The 20,779-nt window shown below is 46.6% G+C and overlaps 1 protein-coding gene and 1 pseudogene across 1 annotated transcript; both read right to left on the minus strand.

The window, feature by feature from the left end:
- Positions 1 to 4,501: 4,501 nt before the first annotated feature.
- On the minus strand, positions 4,502 to 5,464 carry LOC100078350 (olfactory receptor-like protein OLF3). The gene has a single exon (XM_003429759.1). The coding sequence runs from the start codon at positions 5,462 to 5,464 to the stop codon at positions 4,502 to 4,504; it is 963 nt and encodes a 320-aa protein (XP_003429807.1).
- A 4,204-nt stretch (positions 5,465 to 9,668) lies between these two features.
- LOC114815946 lies at positions 9,669 to 11,762 on the minus strand (annotated as a pseudogene).
- Between the last annotated feature and the right edge of the window lie 9,017 nt (positions 11,763 to 20,779).

Below are 20,779 nucleotides of genomic sequence, written 5' to 3' on the forward strand. Positions count from 1 at the left end.
ATGCATAGATGTGCATGCTTACCCATGTATGCACATGCAAACATACACACAAACACACATGTACAAACATGCTCACACACAGGCACACACACATATGGCTGTGCATGTTACAAACACCCACACACCCAGACACATGCATGCAAACACCTGCACATACACTCAAGCATATTAACAAAATTGCGCACACACACACACACACACACACAAACACATGCAGATACTCTGAGGAGCAGGATGGGAAAAAGGTGAGTCCAGAAAGGGGCAAGTCCAGACCAGCATCTCAAGGTTAAAATCAGATCCTAATGACAAATACTCCCGTATTTATATTTGTGATACAGACAAAACCGTGATGTCACCAATTTTAAAGTTATGATTTTCTGTACTGTTAGGCATTCTTGAGACATTGTATATTTTTAAAGTCATAAAGAGCTGAAAGAAAATAAGTATGACCTCCATTTCATATTTTTCCAAAATTTCCATTCCTTTCCAGAGGCAGAAAAAGACTGGGGGAAATGGGTTTTTACCCTAAGGAGCTTCTGATTTCTGGAAATCTCACTCCTTGCTCTCTCCCTGAGGTTTGTACACCATGGACTAAAGTAGCTTTCTGAGGGGGCCAGTCTATGACTCGAGCCTAGTCTCTTCAGTCACTTGCCCCACTGCAAATTCGCCCCGGATTCAGAACTGGTCTAGAGAACCAAGACTCAGGGCAAAAAAAAAAAAAAAAAGATCTCCCAGTTAGCAGGATCTACTGCTATAAATATTTCCATGTCTACCTCCCAACTAAAGTAGAAGTCCCTTATTGGTAGAGAACTTGTCTCATAATTCTGTTGGACTTCTCAAGTGCTTAGTACTGTACCCTGCATTCAGTATTACTACAGAGAGGTCATGGGTTCTAATCCCGACTCAGCCACCTGTCAGCTATGTGACTTTGAGCAAGTCACTTAACTTCCCGGTGCCTCAGTCACCTCATCTGTAAAATGGGGATTAAGACTGTGAGCCTCACGTGGGACAACCTGATCACCCTATATCTACCCCAGTGCTTAGAGCAGTGCTCAGCACATAGTAAGCGCTTAACGAATACCAACATTATTATTATTATTATTACTATCCTCAAAAATGGAAGATTGATCAGTTGTGGATGAATCCAGGGTGTGTAAATAGTATGTTATTTGGCCTAAATTGCTAAACTCCCCATCCTCTGGAAGTTCTTCTTCTTCTTCTCTTTGACTTGAATCACACTGACTTGAAAAGTCAGGTGATGGAAGGGACCTCAAGAGGTCATCTAGTCCAACCTCCTGCCTCTGGGCAGAACAACCTACAAATAATGGAGATCTAGGACCTTCAGAGACAATCAACAGTACCCTAGGAAATATTTAATTTTGGAGAATTCCCCTAAGAGGAGAATATCAGATCTACTGTGAATCTAGCTAGATTGCGAGCCTCACGTGAGGCAGGACCGTGTCTGATCTGTTATATTTGTACTTATCCCAGTGCTTAATATAGTGTTTGGCAATAAATAAGCACTTGTTATATACTATGACAGAGTGTGAAATGCAACCAGATAAATTACATTTATCTAGAAACTCCACTGACTTATATCCAGACCCAGAAATGTTCTTCACTGAAAGCTGCAGGGAATTTTGGATGAGTAAGATGAGTATATATGAAATATATAAAATATAAAAGAAAATAAGTATGACCTCCATTCCTTATTTTTCCAAAATTTGCATTCCTTTCCAGAGGCAGAAAACTTATTTAAGATGAGTAAAAATATTTTCCCTGAGTCTACTTTCTCTCCAATTTTGGGAAAACACTTTTATGTTTACACCCTAACAGAGATGTTAACAGCATCTCTGGTAAATAGAGTCAGAAATAAGGGTTCTCGGCGAATGCTGCTACAGAGAATAACGGTGGTATTTGTTAAGCACTTACTAAGTGCCAAGCACTGTAAAAAGTGCTGAGATAAACAGGTCAGATACAGCCCCTGTCCAACATGGGGTTCACAGTCTAAGTAGGAGGGAGAACAGGGATTGAATCTCCATTTTACAGATTAGGAAACCACGGCCCAGAGAAATTAAATGGTTTGCCCAAGGTCATTCAGCCGGTAAGGGGCAGAGCCGGAATTAGAACCCAGATTCTCTGACTCCCAGACTGTTTCTGAGTTCCCACATGCACTTAGCACAATGTGGACACCATTCTGAGTAATTTGGCCATGGATGTTAAACCATGATCTTGAATTTAAGGAATGAAAGCAGCAGATATCTAAGTCTTGCCCGGCAAAGAAGAGGAATTGTTTTTAGAATCCAAGCTCATTTCCATGGTGTCGGGGGAGGGGTGGGGGGAGTGTCCAGGTGCTCTGAGGGCAGCTGCTCACTTCTCCTTATCCTTCAGGAATTTTAATTAGGGCCATCTCAGGCTTAGAACCACCGGAGGCCAGGATCTTTGCTATTTGGAAAAGGACATGACTTGAAACAAGTCAGAGAAATTTCTTTATGGAATTTGTTAAGCACTTACTATATGTCAAACACTGTTCTAAGCACTGTTATAGGAACAAGTTAATTACACAGTTCCTGTCCCACATGGGGCTCACTGTCCAAAGAGGGGAAAATAGATGGGTCTATAAAACCCTGAGAGTGGTGACTGGCAAATCCATCCCGTGGCCTGGTATACCACGATGCAGCTGAAGAAATGAGGTGTGAAAATGAGAAAGACATTGTTGCCTTTTCTTTTTATGAGAAGGAAATGAGATGGTTCAGCACTGACATGGCGCACCTTAGTGTTTACAGAAAGGGGTCTTTAAAAGGGAAGTCTTTTCTGTAGGGTTGGTGTGAAAAGGACTCCCATGAATCTCCATGCTCGGCCTGTGGAGACTCAGCCGAAGTTGCATTAAGAGGCATTATGACCTAGTGGAAAGAGCCTGGGGCTGGGGGTCCAGAGACAAAGGTTCGAGTCTCAATTCTACCCTGGCTGAGGTACGACCTGGGACCTGTTCTGTGCCTAAGTTTCCTCATCTATATAAGAGGGATAAAATACCTGCTCTCCCTCCATCTTAGACTGTGAGGCCCACATGAGATAAGAACTGCGTCCAATCCGATTAACTCGTATCAACCCCAGTCCTTAGCAGAATGCTTGGCACACAGTAAGCACTTAAGAAACACCATCATCAGCGGAGTGAATTCGGACCAAAGTTGTCACTTTGCAACCCTCAGAGTCTGAGGGAAGGGAAGAGTCATGAGCCTGACTTGTGGAGAGGATGATCTGCTGCTCTGGAGTCTCTTGCCTTCTGGTTAAGCAAATGAATGTCCCACCCTCCCTTGGGTCTGATTGGGTGTAGCCTCTAAGCATCCACTTTGAAGGGAATCCTAGTTATTCTTGAGAATAAGGTTGGAAGGATGGTCTCACAGAAAAATAATAATTGTAATAATGATAATTGTGGCATTTGTTAAGGGCTTATTATATGCCTAGCACTGTACTAGGTGCTGGGGGAGATAGAAGAAAATCAGGTCAGATACAATCTCTGTCCCACATGGGGCTTGCGGTCTAAATTGGAGGGAGGACAGGTATTGAATTCCATTTTCTTGATGAGAAAACCGAGGCACAGAGCAGTTTAGTCATCTGCCCGAGGTCACACAGCAGACACGCGACAGAACCGAGATTAGAGCCCAGACCCTCTGTCTCTCAGGCCTGTGCACTTTCCACTAGATAACAGTGTGGCCCAGACTAGCTCAACCTGGCCTAGAGGTGGTTTCCTGGCTAGTGAAGAAGTGGGGATAATGAGCCCAAACAGAAACAGATCTAATAGCCAGGGTCTAGGGGAGCACACCTGCTCTGGAAGTTTTCATCTGGAACATCCATTGGTCCCCGTGAAGAGCCCATATGCCCAGGACCAAGGGCTACCCCAAGGGTTGTCCCTCCCACCCACTTCCCCTGCTAGCCAAGAGTAGCCTGTGGACACAAATTCACACCAACTTCATTTCTATCACTATCTACAGGAGCTACTCTAATCAGTGGTATTTATTAAATGTTTACTGTGTGCAGAGCACTGTACTAGGCACTTGGGAGACAATAGAACTGGGAGACATGATCCCTGTCCTCAAAGAGATAGTTCAACAATCTTCCCTTCCGTTATGGGAGGGATAATTTTCCTTCAGTGAAAGACGATAATGAATACTGTGAGATTTGTATCTGTAGTGTCTGGAAGGAGAAAGTGGAAAGGGCAAAATGATGGTTAAGTCTTAGGTACGAAGCAGGGCTGTATGTCCAGGTACAAAAATGCTAATTTCTTTTCAGAGATTAAATATGGACTTTTTTTAAAAAAACCAAGAATGACATGCTGTTTGGGTGTTTACTGGAAAGAGAATGGTATTACTGCTCTCCTTTAGCTCTGAGGTTTCTGTCCCAGAATCCCAGGGAGATTTAGCCCACTGCTCCAAGTGGTCTGGGCTCCAGAGGGAAGAGGCTAGAGGAGGTGGTGGCCGGCAGGGCAACATTCAGCAGAGACTCAGGGAAGCGTCATCTTTGACTTCAGCTCTCGACATCGTCCCAGCAGCTTCCATCCAGCCGCCTTCATCTCCTCGTTTCTCAGGCTGTAGATCACAGGGTTCAGTACAGGTGTCAGAAGGGCGTAGAACAGGGAGATGAGCTTCTCACGCAGAGCCGAGGGGCCGTGTCCGGAACGAGGCTTGCTGTAGAGGAAGATGGCCATCCCATAACACAGGGCCACCACGGTCAGGTGGGCCGCGCACGTATTGAAGGCCTTCTGCCGGCCCTCGGGGGACCGGATCTTCACGACGGCGACGGCGATCCGGATGTAGGACAGCAGGACCAGCACGCAGGGTGTCATGAGCAAGACCACGCTGGATGCCACGATGGCCGCCTCGTTGGCGGAGGTGTCCACGCCGGCCAGCCGGACTACGGCCAGGAGTTCACAGGAGATGTGGTCGATTCTGTCGTCGTGGCCCACGGGGAGCCGGAAGGTGATTGCTGTCTGCAGCAGCGAGTTCAGGGAGCCTCCTCCCCAGCAGGCAGCCGCCAGCCAGGCGCAGAGACCCCTGGTCACTATGGCCGGGTAGCGCAGTGGCCGGCAAACGGCAGCATACCTGTCAAACGCCATCACGGCCAGGAGCAGGAACTCAATCCCGCCCAGGGCGAGGGAGAAGTAGAGCTGAGCGGCACAGCGCAGGTAGGGAATGGCCTTCTTCACCACTAGCAGGTGGGCGAGCAGCTGGGGGATGACACTGGAGGCATAGCAGATGTCGATGAGGGACAGATGGCCCAGGAAGAAGTACATAGGGGAGTGGAGCCGGGAGTCCAGCCAGATGAGGACCAGGATGAGAAAGTTTCCCATCAGAGTCAGCATGTACGTGACCAGGAATAGCACGAAGAGAGAAGCCTGGGTCCTCCAGTCCCTGGAGAGCCCCAGCAGTATGAACTCTGCCCCCCACGTCTGGTTAGGTATTCCCATGAGCCTGCAGGGCTCCCTGCATACACAAGGAGAGAGAGAATGAGAGGTGTTGAGTTTCAGTGGAAAAAGCCTGGACTTGGACTTGGGTTCTAAACCCGGCTCTGCCAACTGCCTGCTGGGTGACCTTGGGTAAGTCATTTAACTTCCCCGTTCCTCCATTTCCTCATCTATCAAATGAGATTCAATACCTGTTCCCATTTAGTCAGTGATCTCCATATGGGTTAGGGATTGTGTCTGGCCTGATTATCTTGTATCTACCCCTCACAATACAGAGTGGCACATAGTAAATGTTTAACAAATATCAGAATTATTAGTAGGAGATGGACCATCGTAGATTGACTCAGCTGTTCTATTAGGCAGGTCCATGGCTCCACGGAAACATAGACGATGCCAACAGATATGATTTCTCTGATGAGTTGGGCAGTGCCAGGCAGATCATTATCCTCCCCTGCAATCCATGGTTCTCTCCTTGACTCTGCCTAGACTCAGTGAAAAGTAATTTCTGGATCACCCAATGGCCCAACACTGTGCCATATCTTTTATGCTTCTTTTGCTTCCACAGTCTCTGTTCCTAATGACATGGCAAAGATGGCCAACTCCCTAATCCTGTGTGCCTACTTTAAAACTAGCCTTCAAAACTGAATATTTATATCTAAGACTTTTTGCTGCCTAAAGGAAGCAGGGAGGGTTAGTTTCAGCGGGGTGTAAATCCATGCCCACTAGGGAAAGGGATATTGAAACAGGAATAATATTCAGGCCACAACACCGAGTGGGAGCTTTATATATGCTACTACTAAACCAAGACCAGCTCTCTCTAGGTCATTCTCTCACCCTATTTGTCACTAAGTCAAAATGAGAGTTTTCCTTTTCAGGGAATACACATCCATAATTGCGCTTCCAGTATCCAACCATCCTGGGCCATCTCCAAGGAACGGGATTGGATTCTGAAATTATCCAGTTCCTGTGGAGCTTCCTACAGCCCTCCCTCGACCCTCACCACCTCTGTAGGTAACATTCTCTGGAAGGCCCCACGCAACAGCCGGCCTTACCCACGCGTTGGCAGTCCCCACGGGCAGAAGGGTTTGGGAACGCGGCCCTGAGTCAGCAGCTCACACACAGGAAGCGGAATGAGAGAAAGAACCAACCTTCTCCCTTCTTCCTCACTCTCCCTGGCCCCAAGAGGGCAGGCACCACACCCACGATAGAAACAGAGCGAATCTGGGCCTGTTTTAAAGGACCTTGCAAGCTCAGGCAGAAGAGACACACACTTTCCACCAGACAACAAATCCACAAAGGAGAAAAGCACTTTCTTGTTGGTCTAGGTTTCCTGTCCCTAGTACCATTTGCAGGTGAGGCAGAGAAGATGAGCACAAACAAGGCTCCATTCCAAGCCTCTCTCTCGGTGGGATCCCCCCCACACCTCAGCCAGTCTTCTCATCCCGTGAGGCTCAGCCACGGGGCCATTTTCACCTCGGATTTTTCAAATTGAGTTTTTGTTTGCTATTTTGGCCCCAGAGGATAAGGCAGAATCCTTAGAAGCACCTCAAGCCTCTGTTTGGAGGGGTGTGAGAAGGTGCCCAAGGTTAACACTCCAAGAATCCTCTCTTGGTCACATCAGGTGAGGATTTGGTGCCTGTCCCTGATTGAATTTGGCAGCTTTTCCCTCAGCTCTCCATCCGGCACGCCAAACTCCAGCTCCGGCTCTTAAAGCCCACGGAGAGGCTGAGGGGGAGGGAAGGTTGTGCGCGAAAGGAATTATTTCTGGAGCCACCCTGCTGCCTTTTGTGAGTCACGCACAGCCCGGCCTCTGAAATCTGACAGGGGTTCGAGGGAAAAACCAGGACAGGTAGGGGTCAGGGGTTCCTCTCTGAGAGGAAACCGAAGCAGATTTATCTCTGTTGCTCCCCTCAGGGGGCGACGGGGGAGGGAACCCGGGACTGACACACACATCGGCTTGAGTCGTCGTGCTCTCCGTTCCTCTGCAGGGCCGAGGGACACGGCGGCCGTGGGCCGTGTCTGGAACTGTCCGCGGTCCTGGGACACCAAGTCCACCCCTTCGAGCACTTTCAAAACGATTAACTCATCCCTTACCTTACTCGGGGCTCTGTATCCCACCCAAAGACTCCCAAGATTGGATGCCTGGGAATTAGAAAGCCTCATCCCCTCTCCCACTTTCTCTGATCCTCTGCTAGCTCTCTGGCACAGTTGGGGTTAGGGGGAGAGGTGCAAGTGAGGTCTCTGTCCTCCTTAGGGAGAGAATTTCCCGAAGAAAGAGGAAGGACCTGGCCACCGCGGGCTGCAGGTGCCGTGGCCACCCCTCAAAGCCAAAGGCCCCAGAGTCCCATGACAGCCCTTGACACTGGGCAAGATGAGGTCGAACACCATCCTGCCTCCTCAGAAGACTCTGAAGGGGCTAAGTTTGGGTCTGAAGAAGAGCCGCCTTACTCCCTCATTTTTTCAGCTGAGATGGCCCTCCCACCCTCTGGCTGGCTCTTTCTCCCTTTCCTAGCCCAGCCCAGGCTCTGAGTGGTCATCGAGCATGGGGCTGGCCCTGTGATTGGAGGATAGCCACGGGCTCCTAGAAGAGTCTAGAGAAATCTGAAGACTGGGGGAGGCGGGTTTTTCCCCACCCGATAAGTCAGGGTCGCGGGATGGCTCCCCAGAGCCCTGCCCAACCCCACCAGGGCAGGGTGTGTCCGTCGGGCAGGATCAAGCAGGGGTCGTTATTCTCCGGACTTAATTAGCCCCGAGGAGTTACCCGCATTTTGGTGAGGAGTCCCCCCAACTCTCAACAAAAGGGGAGCAGCCCTCAGGTAACATTTAAGTACTCGGGAAGGACTGGATGTCATTATTCTACCAGGAAATCAACCTTGGAGGCCTTTGGAGCCCCGGGAGAGTAATTATGGGATGCGTTGAGATGTTATTGTTCAGGCCCGTTGGTCCCACGGTTTCACCGCACATGTTGGAACGAGGCCCTGGGTTTTAATCGGCCTCCACACCTAGGCCCACTTTAAGTTGCTAAAATACTCCCCCCCGGTGGAGTTCTTTGACAGAATCCTCTCAGCCACGAAGAGACTTCCTTTGGCTTCTCTGTCCCTTGCCCACCTTCCCAAGAACGAGGATACCTTGGCAGCATGGCCTGGTACAAAGATCCCAGTACCGAGAGTCAGAGGACTTGAGTTCTAACCCCAGCTTCTCCACTTGCCTGCTGTGTGACCTTGGACAAGTCACTGCACTTCTTTGCGCCTCTGTTTCTTCATATGTAAAAAGGGTATTGTAAGTTCCTTGAGGTCCGGGGTCATGCCCAGCTTCTCCACTTGCCTGCTGTGTGACCTTGGACAAGTCACTGCACTTCTTTGCGCCTCTGTTTCTTCATATGTAAAAAGGGTATTGTAAGTTCCTTGAGGTCCGGGGTCATGTCTACTAACTCGTTGTACCATACTCTTCCAAGTGCTTAGTACTGTACTCTGCAGAGAGTAAGTGCTTAATAAATAGCATTGATTGGGGTTTCAGTGCTTATTCTCCCACATATTTAGTCTGTGAGCCCATTGTGGGATAGGGACTGTGTCTACCTCAGTGCTTAACTCAGTGCTTGGCACATAGGAAACACTTAAATGGCACAATTATTACCATTATCACTGTTATTAATAATAAATGTCTGCTCTCCCCCCTCCTCACCAGCCTTCGAATTCACGGCTCTCACTTTCCTTTTCCTGGGCACTCACTGAGCAGAAAATTGATAAGCTGAAGGGGAAACCTCAAGAGGTCATTGGACTAATCCCAGCACCTATGAGCTCAGCATTGATTTACATATGTGAAAGCAATGATTCATTTCAAATACTCTGTCCACAGACATTTTTATGTTTGTCTTCCTCATTAGAGTGGAAGCTCTTTGTGGGCAAGGATCACATCACTTCTTTATTCTGTACTTCCCAAGTGACTGGTCCTTGCACCCCAAGGACACTCACTAAATGTTCCCACGACTTCAGTCCCCTGTTTCCCCACTAGATGACCTCACAAGACTGTGATCTCCTTGGGGGCAGGGAACTTGTCTACCAAGACTGTTGCATTCTAAACTCCGAAGCGCTTAATACAGTGCTCTACACACGGTAAGCGCTCAATAATTATCACTGATTGATCGATTGATTGGTTAAAAAAATGAAACTGGAGAATCAGCGTCACCAGTTCAGCTAGGAATTAGGAATCAACCGGGATCTGGAAAAGTGAGAATTAGATCATTTTTATCAAGGGAATGTTGTTGTCCTGGTCTGGGGTTCCAGTATTTCCCAGAGTCAGAGATTATGAGACTTTTACTCAGTTTCAGGGTGGAAGGGACTGTTAATTGGCTCTTAGACTATCCCCTCTAGAGTTTAAGCTTCTTGTGGGTAGGAAGCATGTCTACCAACTCTGATGTATCGTACTCTCTCAAGCACTATAGTGTTCTGCACACAGTAAACACTCGATGAATATGATTGATTGACTGATTATTTGATTTACAGGGACCACTTATTCCTTTGCTTTGCCAGGCCAAAGATTCCCAATTAAATTCCTGTCCCTTCCTTCTGGCCCATGTGAGATGGATGTTTGGGAAATGGCAGTGTAGGTAGTTACTTAACATGACTCAGGAAAAGATTCCCAGGAAGGCACTTGGGTTTTTTTTTTATCCAGAACCACTGTCTAGAGTGATTCCTTACTGCCTTCTGGGAATGGAACATGAAGTAGGCCTATGTGTGCCAAAGGAAAATGGTAAGAGAAGATTTGCTTCCTCGCAAAAGCATAGAGAATATTGACAGTAAACATAGTATTGAATCGGGAGGGAGGCATTGTGTACTGATGTTACATAGCCTCTGCAGTTCCTGTCCCAGAAACCCCAGGGAGATTTTCCTCAAATGGGGTAGGGAAAAAGGGATGTTTGTCTAGGTTTTCTGCCAGGATCGGGGCAGCACATATGTGTGGCTTTCAAAACCATCCTGGGGAGGTAGAGGGTGGATGGTGAAAGGGCAGGGAAGTTGGTTTGAAACAGGTCAGCAATGACTTCAAACACTGACTTTTACCCTTTTCTGTAATCCCTTCCTGTTTGGATTGACTTCATTTTATTTCAGGGAATGTTTGATATTAACTTTGTGGAATTTCAATGAGGAGTTAGCCATCATAAAGGCCATGGGATGATTAAATCTTAAAGACATGGAGCAGGGTTATGTATGCCAAAGGAAAATGGTAAGAGAGGATTTCCTTCTTTAGGAAAGGATAGAGAATAGTGACAGCGAGAATGAAATTGAATTGGGAGGTTGGGCTTTGTATGCTGATATTTCACAGTTTCTGAGGTTTCTATCCCAGATTTTTTCTAGTGCTCCAAGTCTCCTGGGGACAGGGAGGAAGAGGCTGGAGAGGAACAGATCAGCAGGCCAACACTCGACAGAGACTCAGGGAAGAATCACCTTTGACCTCAGCTCCTGGCATCATCTCAGCAGCTCCTGTCCAGCCACTTTCATCAATCATACCTGGTATATATTGAGCGCTTACTTAATTTTTAAATTTACTTGATAAGTGCTTACTCTGTGTCGAGCACTGTTCTAAGCGCTGGGGTAGATACAAGTTAATCAGGCCCCACATGGAGATCACAGTCTAAGTAGGAGAATGAACAGATACTGAATCCTCATTTTGTAGTTGAGGAAACTGAGGCACAGAGAAGTTGAGTGACTTGCCTAAGTCACACAGCAGGCAAGAGGCGAAGTGGGGAATTAGAACACAGGTCCTTGGCTCCCAGGGCAGTGCTTAATCCACTAGGCCATGCTGCTTATAGAATACTGAACTAAGTTCTTGGGAGAATACAGTACAACAGTGTTGGCAGGCATGTTCCCTGCCCGTAATGAACTTACAGTCTAACTCCTTGTTTCTCAGGCTGTAGGTCATGGGATTCAGCACAGGCAACATGAAGACATAGAACAGAGAGATGTGCTTCTCAGACATAACGGAGGGGCCTCATCTGGAGTGGGACTGGCCATAGAGAAAGATGGCCATCATGTAGCACAGGGTCACCACGGTCAGGTGGGTTGCACACGAGTTGAAGGCCTTCTGCCGGGCCCTTGGGGGACCGGATCTTCAGGACGGTGGTGGTGATCCAGACATAGGACAGCAGGATCAGCCCGCAGGACATCACGAGCAAGATGATACTGGATGCCACGATGGCCGCCTCGTTGGCGGACAAGTGACAGAACCAGACCACAGCCAGGAGTTCGCAGGTGATGTGATCAGTGCTGTGGCTACGGCCCACAAAGAACCAGAAGATAATTGCCATCTGGAGCAGCAAGTTCAGGGGGCCTTAAAGAAGTTGAGTGACTTACCCCAGGTCACACAGCGAGCATTTGGCAGAGCTGGGATTTGAACTGACTCCCAGGCCTGTGCTCTTTCCACTAGGCCATGCTGCTTCTCCGTGTTGATAGACATATTCCCTCCCCAAAAGGAGTTTACAGTCTAGAGCTGCCAATCCGGTGGTAAGAAACAGGTGGCTTTCACCTAGCACAAACCCCATGACATAAAAGATCTGCCAGGCTCAGGCCCAGCTGGAACAGCACAGGGTGATGGAGGGCTCATCAATTTCCCCTGTACACAGTTCCGGGCTGGTGGGGAAGCCCAACCTAACCCTCCAGTAGTTGTACAGCTCAAGACAAAGGAAACCTTGTTCCAAAGTGGGAATAGGTGCCTCAGGGAGCTCAGACCCATCCCCAAGAACCACAGAACCAAAAGGACTCTTTAATAACCATGCCTTATGTGCTACTGGGTTCCCTTCTCAATACTGGCTCAGAACTCTCCTCTTTTTGCTTTTTTTAATGGTATTTGTTAAGTGCTTACTCTGTGCCAGGGATTGTCCTAAGCGCTGGGTAGACACAATCCAATCAGTTTGGACACAGTCCATGTTTCAAATGAGGTTCACAGTCTTGATCCCCATTTTAAAGGTGAGGGAACTGAGGCACAGAGATGTGCCCAAGGTCATACAGCAGACTTGTGGCAGATCCAGGATTAGAATCCAGGTCCTCTGACTCTCAGGCCTGGGTTCTTTCCACCAGGCCACACAGCTTCTCTGTTCTTCTGACCAAAGTTGCCCTGGCCGGTGCAGGCCACAGAGGACGAGGAGATTCAGCAAGCTCCCAACTTTGGGTTTGCAGCCCAGGAAGGGATCAGTGGCCAACGAGGTGCAGTGGAGGTCACATCTCCTTCAGGAAGCCTTCCCTCATTAAGCCCTCTTTTCCCCAGATTACTCTCCCTTCTGCCTCATCTATGCACTTGGATCTGTGACCTTTGGGCATTTTATATTCGCTTCACTCCCATTCTCACTGTGTTTACGTACATGTCTTTAAATTATTTACTATCAATCACTCATTTATTCATATTAATATCTGTCTCCCCCTCTAGACTGTAAAGTCATTATCTTGTATCTACCCCAGCACTTAGTAATAATAATAATAATGTTGGTATTTGTTAAGCGCTTACTATGTGCCGAGCACTGTTCTAAGCGCTGGGGTAGACACAGGGGAATCAGGTTGTCCCACGTGGGGCTCACAGTCTTAATCCCCATTTTACAGATGAGGGAACTGAGGCACAGAGAAGTTAAGTGACTTGCCCACAGTCACACAGCCGACAAGTGGCAGAGCTGGGATTCGAACTCATGAGCCCTGACTCCAAAGCCCGTGCTCTTTCCACTGAGCCACGCTGCTTCTCTAAATACCACAATCATTATTATTATTATTGTTCTCTGAGGGAATGGTTTTCCCCTCCCAACCAGTCAATCAGTAGCCTTTACTGAACACTTACTATGTGCAGAGCACTATACTAAACCCTTGGGAGAGTACAATACAACAATATGATGAGTCACGTTTCCTGCCCACAACCAGCTTCCAGTCTAGTCTAGATCTCGCCCTGCCTGAATACACATTTGATAACGTGGGGAGGGGTGAGGTTCTAGGGGCAGTCTATCGCAGGGGTGACAGCTAACAGTTTACACATTCCACTAACACATTAATATTTGCCCTTTCAATCTGCAAGATTCTCTCTCTCTGGGACCTGCTGGGTGTGTTCCTTTCAAGTCACCTGAAGAACCTGCATTTAATCTGGGTAAATGCCAGATTAAGATGCTAATGCCCCAAACATTCTCTCTTAAATAGCTCTGTCCTCACCATGTCCCCTCAATCCCCTCCCTCTAATCACCCCACCCCTGTCCCTTTTATCTGTTACCTCCCTACATCCCCAGCAACTCACTCTCATCCAACCCTCTCCACAAATCTATGCTGTTCCCCCACAAAGACCTCTGATTATCTTGATCCTCTCCAATTTTCAAGGGAGACCATGTCTAATTTGGTCTCCATACCCAACCCACTTTCTCTTAATGCAAAAATCCACACCCTCAGCACGGCCCACTCCACTAAACTCAACTCTCTCATTCACCTGTCCCTCGGTAGATCTCATATTACCAACCGGCAGCCCTGGATCACCTCCACCGTATGCTTCCTCTGCTCTTGTGCTGGAGCTGCACATCATTGCTGGCAGAAATCCAAACATCATATTGATATCATCTATTTCAATTTCATCCCCACCTACTTTAACTCTTCCTTCTTCTCTGCCCAAAAGCAATACTTCATCCTTCTGACTCCCATACCCCTTGCCCAGGCCAACTTTTTCAGACTTTTAACTCCCTCCTCAAACCCCCTGGTCCCCCACCATGAATTTATTGCCCTTATTGATTTTGCCAATTTCCTGGTAAGTTCCCTCAAGTATCCCCTCTATAGCGTAAACTCGTCCTGGCCAGGGAACGTGTCTGATAATTCTGTTATAGTGTACTCTCCCAAGCGCTTAGTACAGTGCTCTGCACACTGTAAGCACTCAATAAATAAGATTGATTTCACTGATAAAATTGAAACCATCAGGTGTGATCTGCCCAAAATCTCTCCTGCACCTGTACCATCCCATCCTCATCCTACCCTTTCTTCAATTCTCCCATTCTTCCCATTAGTATCTCAAGAGAAAATCTCCCTCCTCCTCTTAAAATCATTTCCCCTCCATCCATGACTCTGACCCCATCCCTTCACACTTTATCAAAACATTTCCTCCTTCCTTTCTTCCCTCCCTTCCCAACCTCTATATTCAATCACTCACTTTCCAGTCACTCCTTCCCCTCTGTTTTCAAACATGCTGATGTATCCCTATCCTAAATAAAAATCTCCCCTGACCCCACAGCTCCTGCCAGATATTGCCCCATCTCCTTCCTACTATTTCTTTACAATCTCCTCAAGTGAGTTGACTACACCTGCTGCCTTCATTTCCCCTCCTCCAATTCTTTCCTTGACTCCCTCCAACTTGGCTTCCGTCCCCCTCCACTCCACGGAAACTACCTTCTCTAAGGTCACCAATGACCTCCTTCTTGCCAAATTCAGTGGTCTCTACTCCATCCGAACCCCCCTTGACCTCTCAGCTGCCTTCACCAATGTGGACCACCTTATTCTCCTGGAAACATTAGATAATCTTGGCTTCAAAGACACTGTCCTCTCCTGGTCCCCCTCCTCTCTCTCTGGCGGCTTTATCTCAACGTCTTTCATTAGCTCTTCCTCTGCCTCTTACCTTCTTAATTGAAGGAGTCCCTCATCGCTGAGTTCAGGTTCCTTCTATTCTCCATCTACATGAACCTGAATGAAGCTAATGGGATCAGAGATCCAGTTTTTTCTTCGGAATGAGGGGAGAGTTGAGTAAATCCATTTGATTGGGTCAGGTTGTGTTTCCCAATTCTCGTACAAATTCCTCTAAATTACTAAGGCATTAGCAGCCCTTCACCCCAAATCAGGCCCCAAGCACCCAAGACCCTGTTTCCTCTGTAGGATAGGGCTGTCATCCCTATCACCATCAACTGTCCCTTTCTCTGCCTCTGCCCACCATTTTTTTCTCTGTCTCTGGCTCTCTTCATCTCTCTGTCGTTTCTGTCCCTCCCTCATCTTGAGGGGTTTCACTCTGCATTTTCATTTGAATACAAAGGTGGTAATGCTCTTCTGTTAACATGCATCTGTCTGGACACAGCACAACATGAAGTTGAAAGAAATGGCTCAGGGCTTTGCATGCGGGGTGAATTTGACAACGTGAGCATTTCCTTAACATGGGGTTCTACTGGAATACAACGCCCATACTGGGTATTTCTTTCTGACCTTGAGTCTTCTTGACCTCATCCTCCCCTAATTTGTACTTCCCAAAATGCAGCTACTTTACAGTCCATAATTATCCTCATTGTTTGACGTGCTCTGATTTTCAGAAAGGAAAAGGTTACTTCATCACACCTCATTTTACTGCTTCCTTGTTCTAAGCTAAAACACACCAAACCAGTCAGAGCAGAAAGAAATTTCCTTAATAACTGGGCAAAAGCTGAGTATCGTTTCTGAAGGACTCCTGGGCCATTATTATGCTGGAGAAGAAGAGCAGCAGCATGAATATTTTATAGAAACATCTCTCCTTCTCTCTCTGGAGGCTGCAACCTTGGAATTATATGAGAAACAATCCATCGCTCTTCTCGTGGAAGGGAAAGTGTGTATGGAAGCAAGAACTGTGAGTATCAAAGAGCGATTTGAAGAACTTTTGCGGACAACTTGATCAATTAATGAAATCTATTGAGTGCTAACTGGGTGCAGAGCACTGTACTAAGTGCTTGGGAGAGTATAATACCATGAAGTTGGTAGGCACATTCCCTGACAAACGGTCACAGTGATTTCTCCTTAAATGAATCCCCAAAGTTTCAACTTTACTGCCTTCACTAGCAGTACAAATCTGACCTTTTTAAAGAAGACAGAAAAATTTTTTTGAAAGTTTAAAAACTCATTTAAGTAACCTCCAGAATCCGCCAAAGCAACCAGTCAAGAATGGGCCTGGGAGTCAGAAGGTCATGGGTTCTAATTCCATCTCTGCCATTTGTCTGATCTGTGACCTTGGGCAAGTCACTTTACTTTTCTGTGCCTGTTACCTCATCTGTAAAACAAGGATTGAGACTGTGAGCCCCATGTGGGACAGGGACTATGTTCAACACGATTTGCTCCTATCCCCCCAGCACTTAGTATAGTCCCTGGCACATAGTAAATGCTTAACAAATACCCTAATTATCATTATTATTATTATTATTTTCAGTATCAGTGGACAATTTGCATCTTTTCAAAAGAAGTGTCATTGCCGTGAGAATTCAAAGTTCACCCTGACAAAAGATTATGGCTGGTTAGAGAGAGAAGTTATAGAGATAATAGGAGTGGTTTGTAAGTGGGGTCTTTAGGTGGTGGTTTGGGGGAAGTGAGTCAAAACTGAGGAACACTTAAAGTTGGCTTTTTCCAAAGTCTCAGGTTCAAGGATCTATCCTTATCCAGATGAGAAATAACCACCTTGATTCAAGAAGCAGGGGAAGCTGGGAAAGCAGTGTTGCCTAGTGGATACAGCACAGGCTTGGGAGTCAGAAGAAGCTGGGTTCTAATCCTAGTTTGGCCACTTGTCTGCTGCATGACCTTGGGCAGGTCTCAACTTCTCTGTGCCTCAGTTACTTCATCTGTAAAATGGGGGTTAAGACTGTAAGCCCCCTTAGGGACATGGACTGAGTCCCACTTGTTTAGCTTGTATTCACCCCAGCATTTAGAACAGTGCTTGGCACATAATACGTGCTTAACAAGTACCATTTAAAAAAAAAGAAATGCAGCTTGGTTCCACGTTTCATACCACTTAAACTTGAGGAGAAGAAAAGGGAAATGAAATTTGATTGATAACAGATTTTGGGTCATTTTGTTTCAGCACTGCACCATTTAAAGTCTAAAGATATGAATTATTAAGGGCTGAGGATCACATTGGAATAAGGATGCCATCGCCAAAGAATTTCAATTGTTTGGGACCTAATAGGGTCTAAGATCAAACGGTATGAAAATGGGAAAACTGTGGAAGTGCAGAGATGGTGGGCAGTGCTTTAATGAGATTTTATATTGAATGTAGTATCAGAGTAATAGTATTTAAGTACCTACCGTGGGTAGAGCCCTGTACTAGCCATCAGGGAAATAATAACAATAATAACTTGTTAAGGGCTTCCAGGCATAGAGGAAAATATACAGGTGGGAGTTAGACACGGTCTCTGGTTCTCTTGGGACTCACGATCTAAGAATAAGGTGGGGAAAGATTTGGAGACAGGAATAGTAATAAGGAGTAGAAAAGATGAAATACTTTAAATGCCAAAACACCATAAAAGACAAAGTCCAGAGTCTAACAAGTCCAGCGGCGAATGGGATCCACTAGGACCTCAAGGTGCAGCTGTCCAGGTCATCTAGCATTTTAAGATTGGTAGAAGCCTCAGACTGCTGTAGGTCACATCTCCGTGGCCCCACGGATGCAGGGATGTCGGGAGAGAGGACACTGACTGCTTTGTTCCCATGTTGGTCTGGTTCCATTCACACAGTTAAGGCTCTTAGAGTCCCAGAGAGTGTTTGGGACTCAATCAGAGAAATCACACTGGGGGCGATCTCAACTGTAGGCTAAACTTAGAATTTCTAGTCTGTAAACTCTTTGGGCAGGGAATGTGTCTGCTAAACCTGCTGTATTGTACTTTCCCACGTGCTTAGCACAGGGCTCTGCACATAGTATGCATTCGATAAAAACCATTGGTTGATTGATTAAACCAATGCACGTGTGTCCCTGTATTTTCATGACATCTATACTTCTGGAATGCTTGTTCTGTTTGCCAACAGTTACTGGTAAAGTTCTTCTGACCATTTTGGGGGAAATGTTCACTTGCAGGGATCAAACTGATGCCATGATCTTCCCTTTCTGTATCAAATCCTCTTTGAGTTTCTTTCCTCTGGGTTTTTTCACCTTCCTCAAAGGTAATTTATACACTTATTTAAACATGTTCATCTGGGCACATTTTCAGTCTTGCATGCTCTCGGAGTTGAATTTCACCATTGATAGTGTTTTCAAATAGTGTTTTCTATCCGGTTATGGCTTTGATCTTAATCCTGAAAAGAGGTGTCATGATCTCACCTTTTGCTTACTGGAAAAACTTTGTCTCTTGGACAGCAAAGATCTTATATCTTACCATATTCATTGACGTAGGAAGAATTTGGTATGTCTGATGATTGTTTTAACAATGATGAATTGAGTGACTTTGAGTAAAGGGATAAACAAAATACAACTCCTGACTAATTGCAAATTCCTACTCTCTTTTTTCCATGAACTGATCATTTCCCTAAACCTTTCTCCTTTAGAAACAAGAAAAGAGGAGAGAGAAATGATTGTACTCCATGCTTTTAGTAACTGGGATGATATAATAGCACTTGGAATTCCAGTGTAAACTTTCTCATTGGAATGTAAACTCTCCGTGCTTCTGTTGTTCTTGCCCAAGAGCTGAGTAATCGGTCGATCGATCAGTCAATCAACTGATCATGTTTATAGAGCATTTGCTGGATGCAGAGCACTGTACTAAGCACTTGTCACAGATGAGTTAAAGTGAGGAGTCTTAGATCATACAGGAGCTCACAGTGTAGAAGAGGAGCTTACAGTCCAGAGGAGGCGTTAATAGTCACAATGCACTGTACTCAGAAGTGAGCTCCCTTTATAGCCGTTACAAAATACACTCTAAGTACTCCAAACACAGTTCACAAAGATACCAGTAATGCCAGGCACGCAAAGGTTATATTTAATAAGTAGATTTAATAAAGAACCAATGCTCATTGATGCTGAATAAACACCATTGGTATTACTTGGACTTTGTTTTGATTAATTTGGTTAAGAAAGAGTAGAGCTAGTTTTGGGGCCATTAGATTCTCTTTCTCCTTATTCCACTGACGCACCACTCTTCTCTTTAACAGTAGCCACTGCAAAGTTTGAGTTCAGAAAGAGCAATGAACTTGGTTGATGTTGACCCTGTAGTTGGATCAGCATTGCACGGAGTCAACACTGGGACGGTGTGAAGATTTTTTTTTTTTTGTGAGTGTGGTTTTTGTTACGCCCTTGCTATTTGCCAGGCACTGTATTAAGCCCTGGGGTAGTTACAAGTTAATCAGGTTGGACAAAATTCCTGTAATTCAGAGGCTCAGTCCCCATATGACAGATGAGGTAAATGGGGCACAGAGAAGTGAAGTGACTTGCCCGAAGTCACCGAGCAGACAAGTGGCGGGGCTGGGATTAGATCCCAGGACCTTCTGAGACTGCGCTGCTTCTCTGCTTGAAGTTATTGCTACTATTCCCAGTGAGATGTAGCATAGGGAACACTGAGCTCACAGCCTGCATTGTCAGGCATCTTTAATTCCAGTCCCTCTTGGGAGGGCTTAGCACATGACCGCTGGTCCAGGACGGAACACGGGGCGCTTACAGGGGCAGAGTTTTAACACATTCAACAACCCGCCCACATCCTCCCTCCCTCATGGAATGCCCTCCCTCCTCAGATCCTACAATTACTCTCCCCCTCTTCAAAGCCTCACTGAAGGCCCATCTCCTCCAAGGGGCCTTTCTTGACTAAGCCCTCCTCCTCCCCCGCCACTCCCTTCTGAATCTCCCTGATTTGCTCCCTTTATTCATCTTCTCTCCCAGCCCCACAACCCTTATGTCCGTAGCTGTCACTTTTTTACGACAATGTTGGTCTCCCCCTCCAGACTGTAAGCTCGTTGTTGGCAGGGAATGTGACAGCAAATGCTCAATAAATACTATTGAATGATGAATGAATGAACACATCCTTTCATTTGCATAATCCTGCCCCTGGCTGGCACAGGCAGCTTCCCTCGACCCTTCAGGAGATGCTCTCAAGGGAGTGAATTATTCTTAGTCCCCGTGCTGTCCGTCGGGTACCGTGGTTTCTCTTTGCGGCTGAGCACAACTTTGGCAACCCTCGTTCCCCAGTGGTCCCTCTCTATTCATTCATTCATTCATTCATATTTACTGAGCGCTTACTTTGTGCAGAGCTCAGTACTAAGCAGCTTGGAAAGTTCAATACAGCAAATCGATGTTCGTCACTCTGAGGACCCGCCTGCAACGGTTCACTGCACTCCAACTCATGGCCCAATCCGTCCCCTTAGAGACATGTGACCTTGGAGGGAGTGGGGCGCGCACCTCCCAAATACCAAGGCGTTGAGGAAACACAGGGAACTAAAGTCAATCCCAAAATGAGATAGGGAGGAAGTTCGAGATGTCCTGCCAAGTCAGGAACATTTAGTGCTGGTGTGTGTAAGTGGAAGGCACTGCAGGGGAGAAGGGACAAGGGAGAGGGGGAGAGGGAAGGGATGATGTAGGAGCCCCCTCTTTGAGTTGTGGGGTCACCTTGGAAGGCAG

This window comes from Ornithorhynchus anatinus, chromosome 13, assembly GCF_004115215.2.
Source record: "Ornithorhynchus anatinus isolate Pmale09 chromosome 13, mOrnAna1.pri.v4, whole genome shotgun sequence".
Taxonomy (NCBI): Eukaryota; Metazoa; Chordata; class Mammalia; order Monotremata; family Ornithorhynchidae; genus Ornithorhynchus; species Ornithorhynchus anatinus.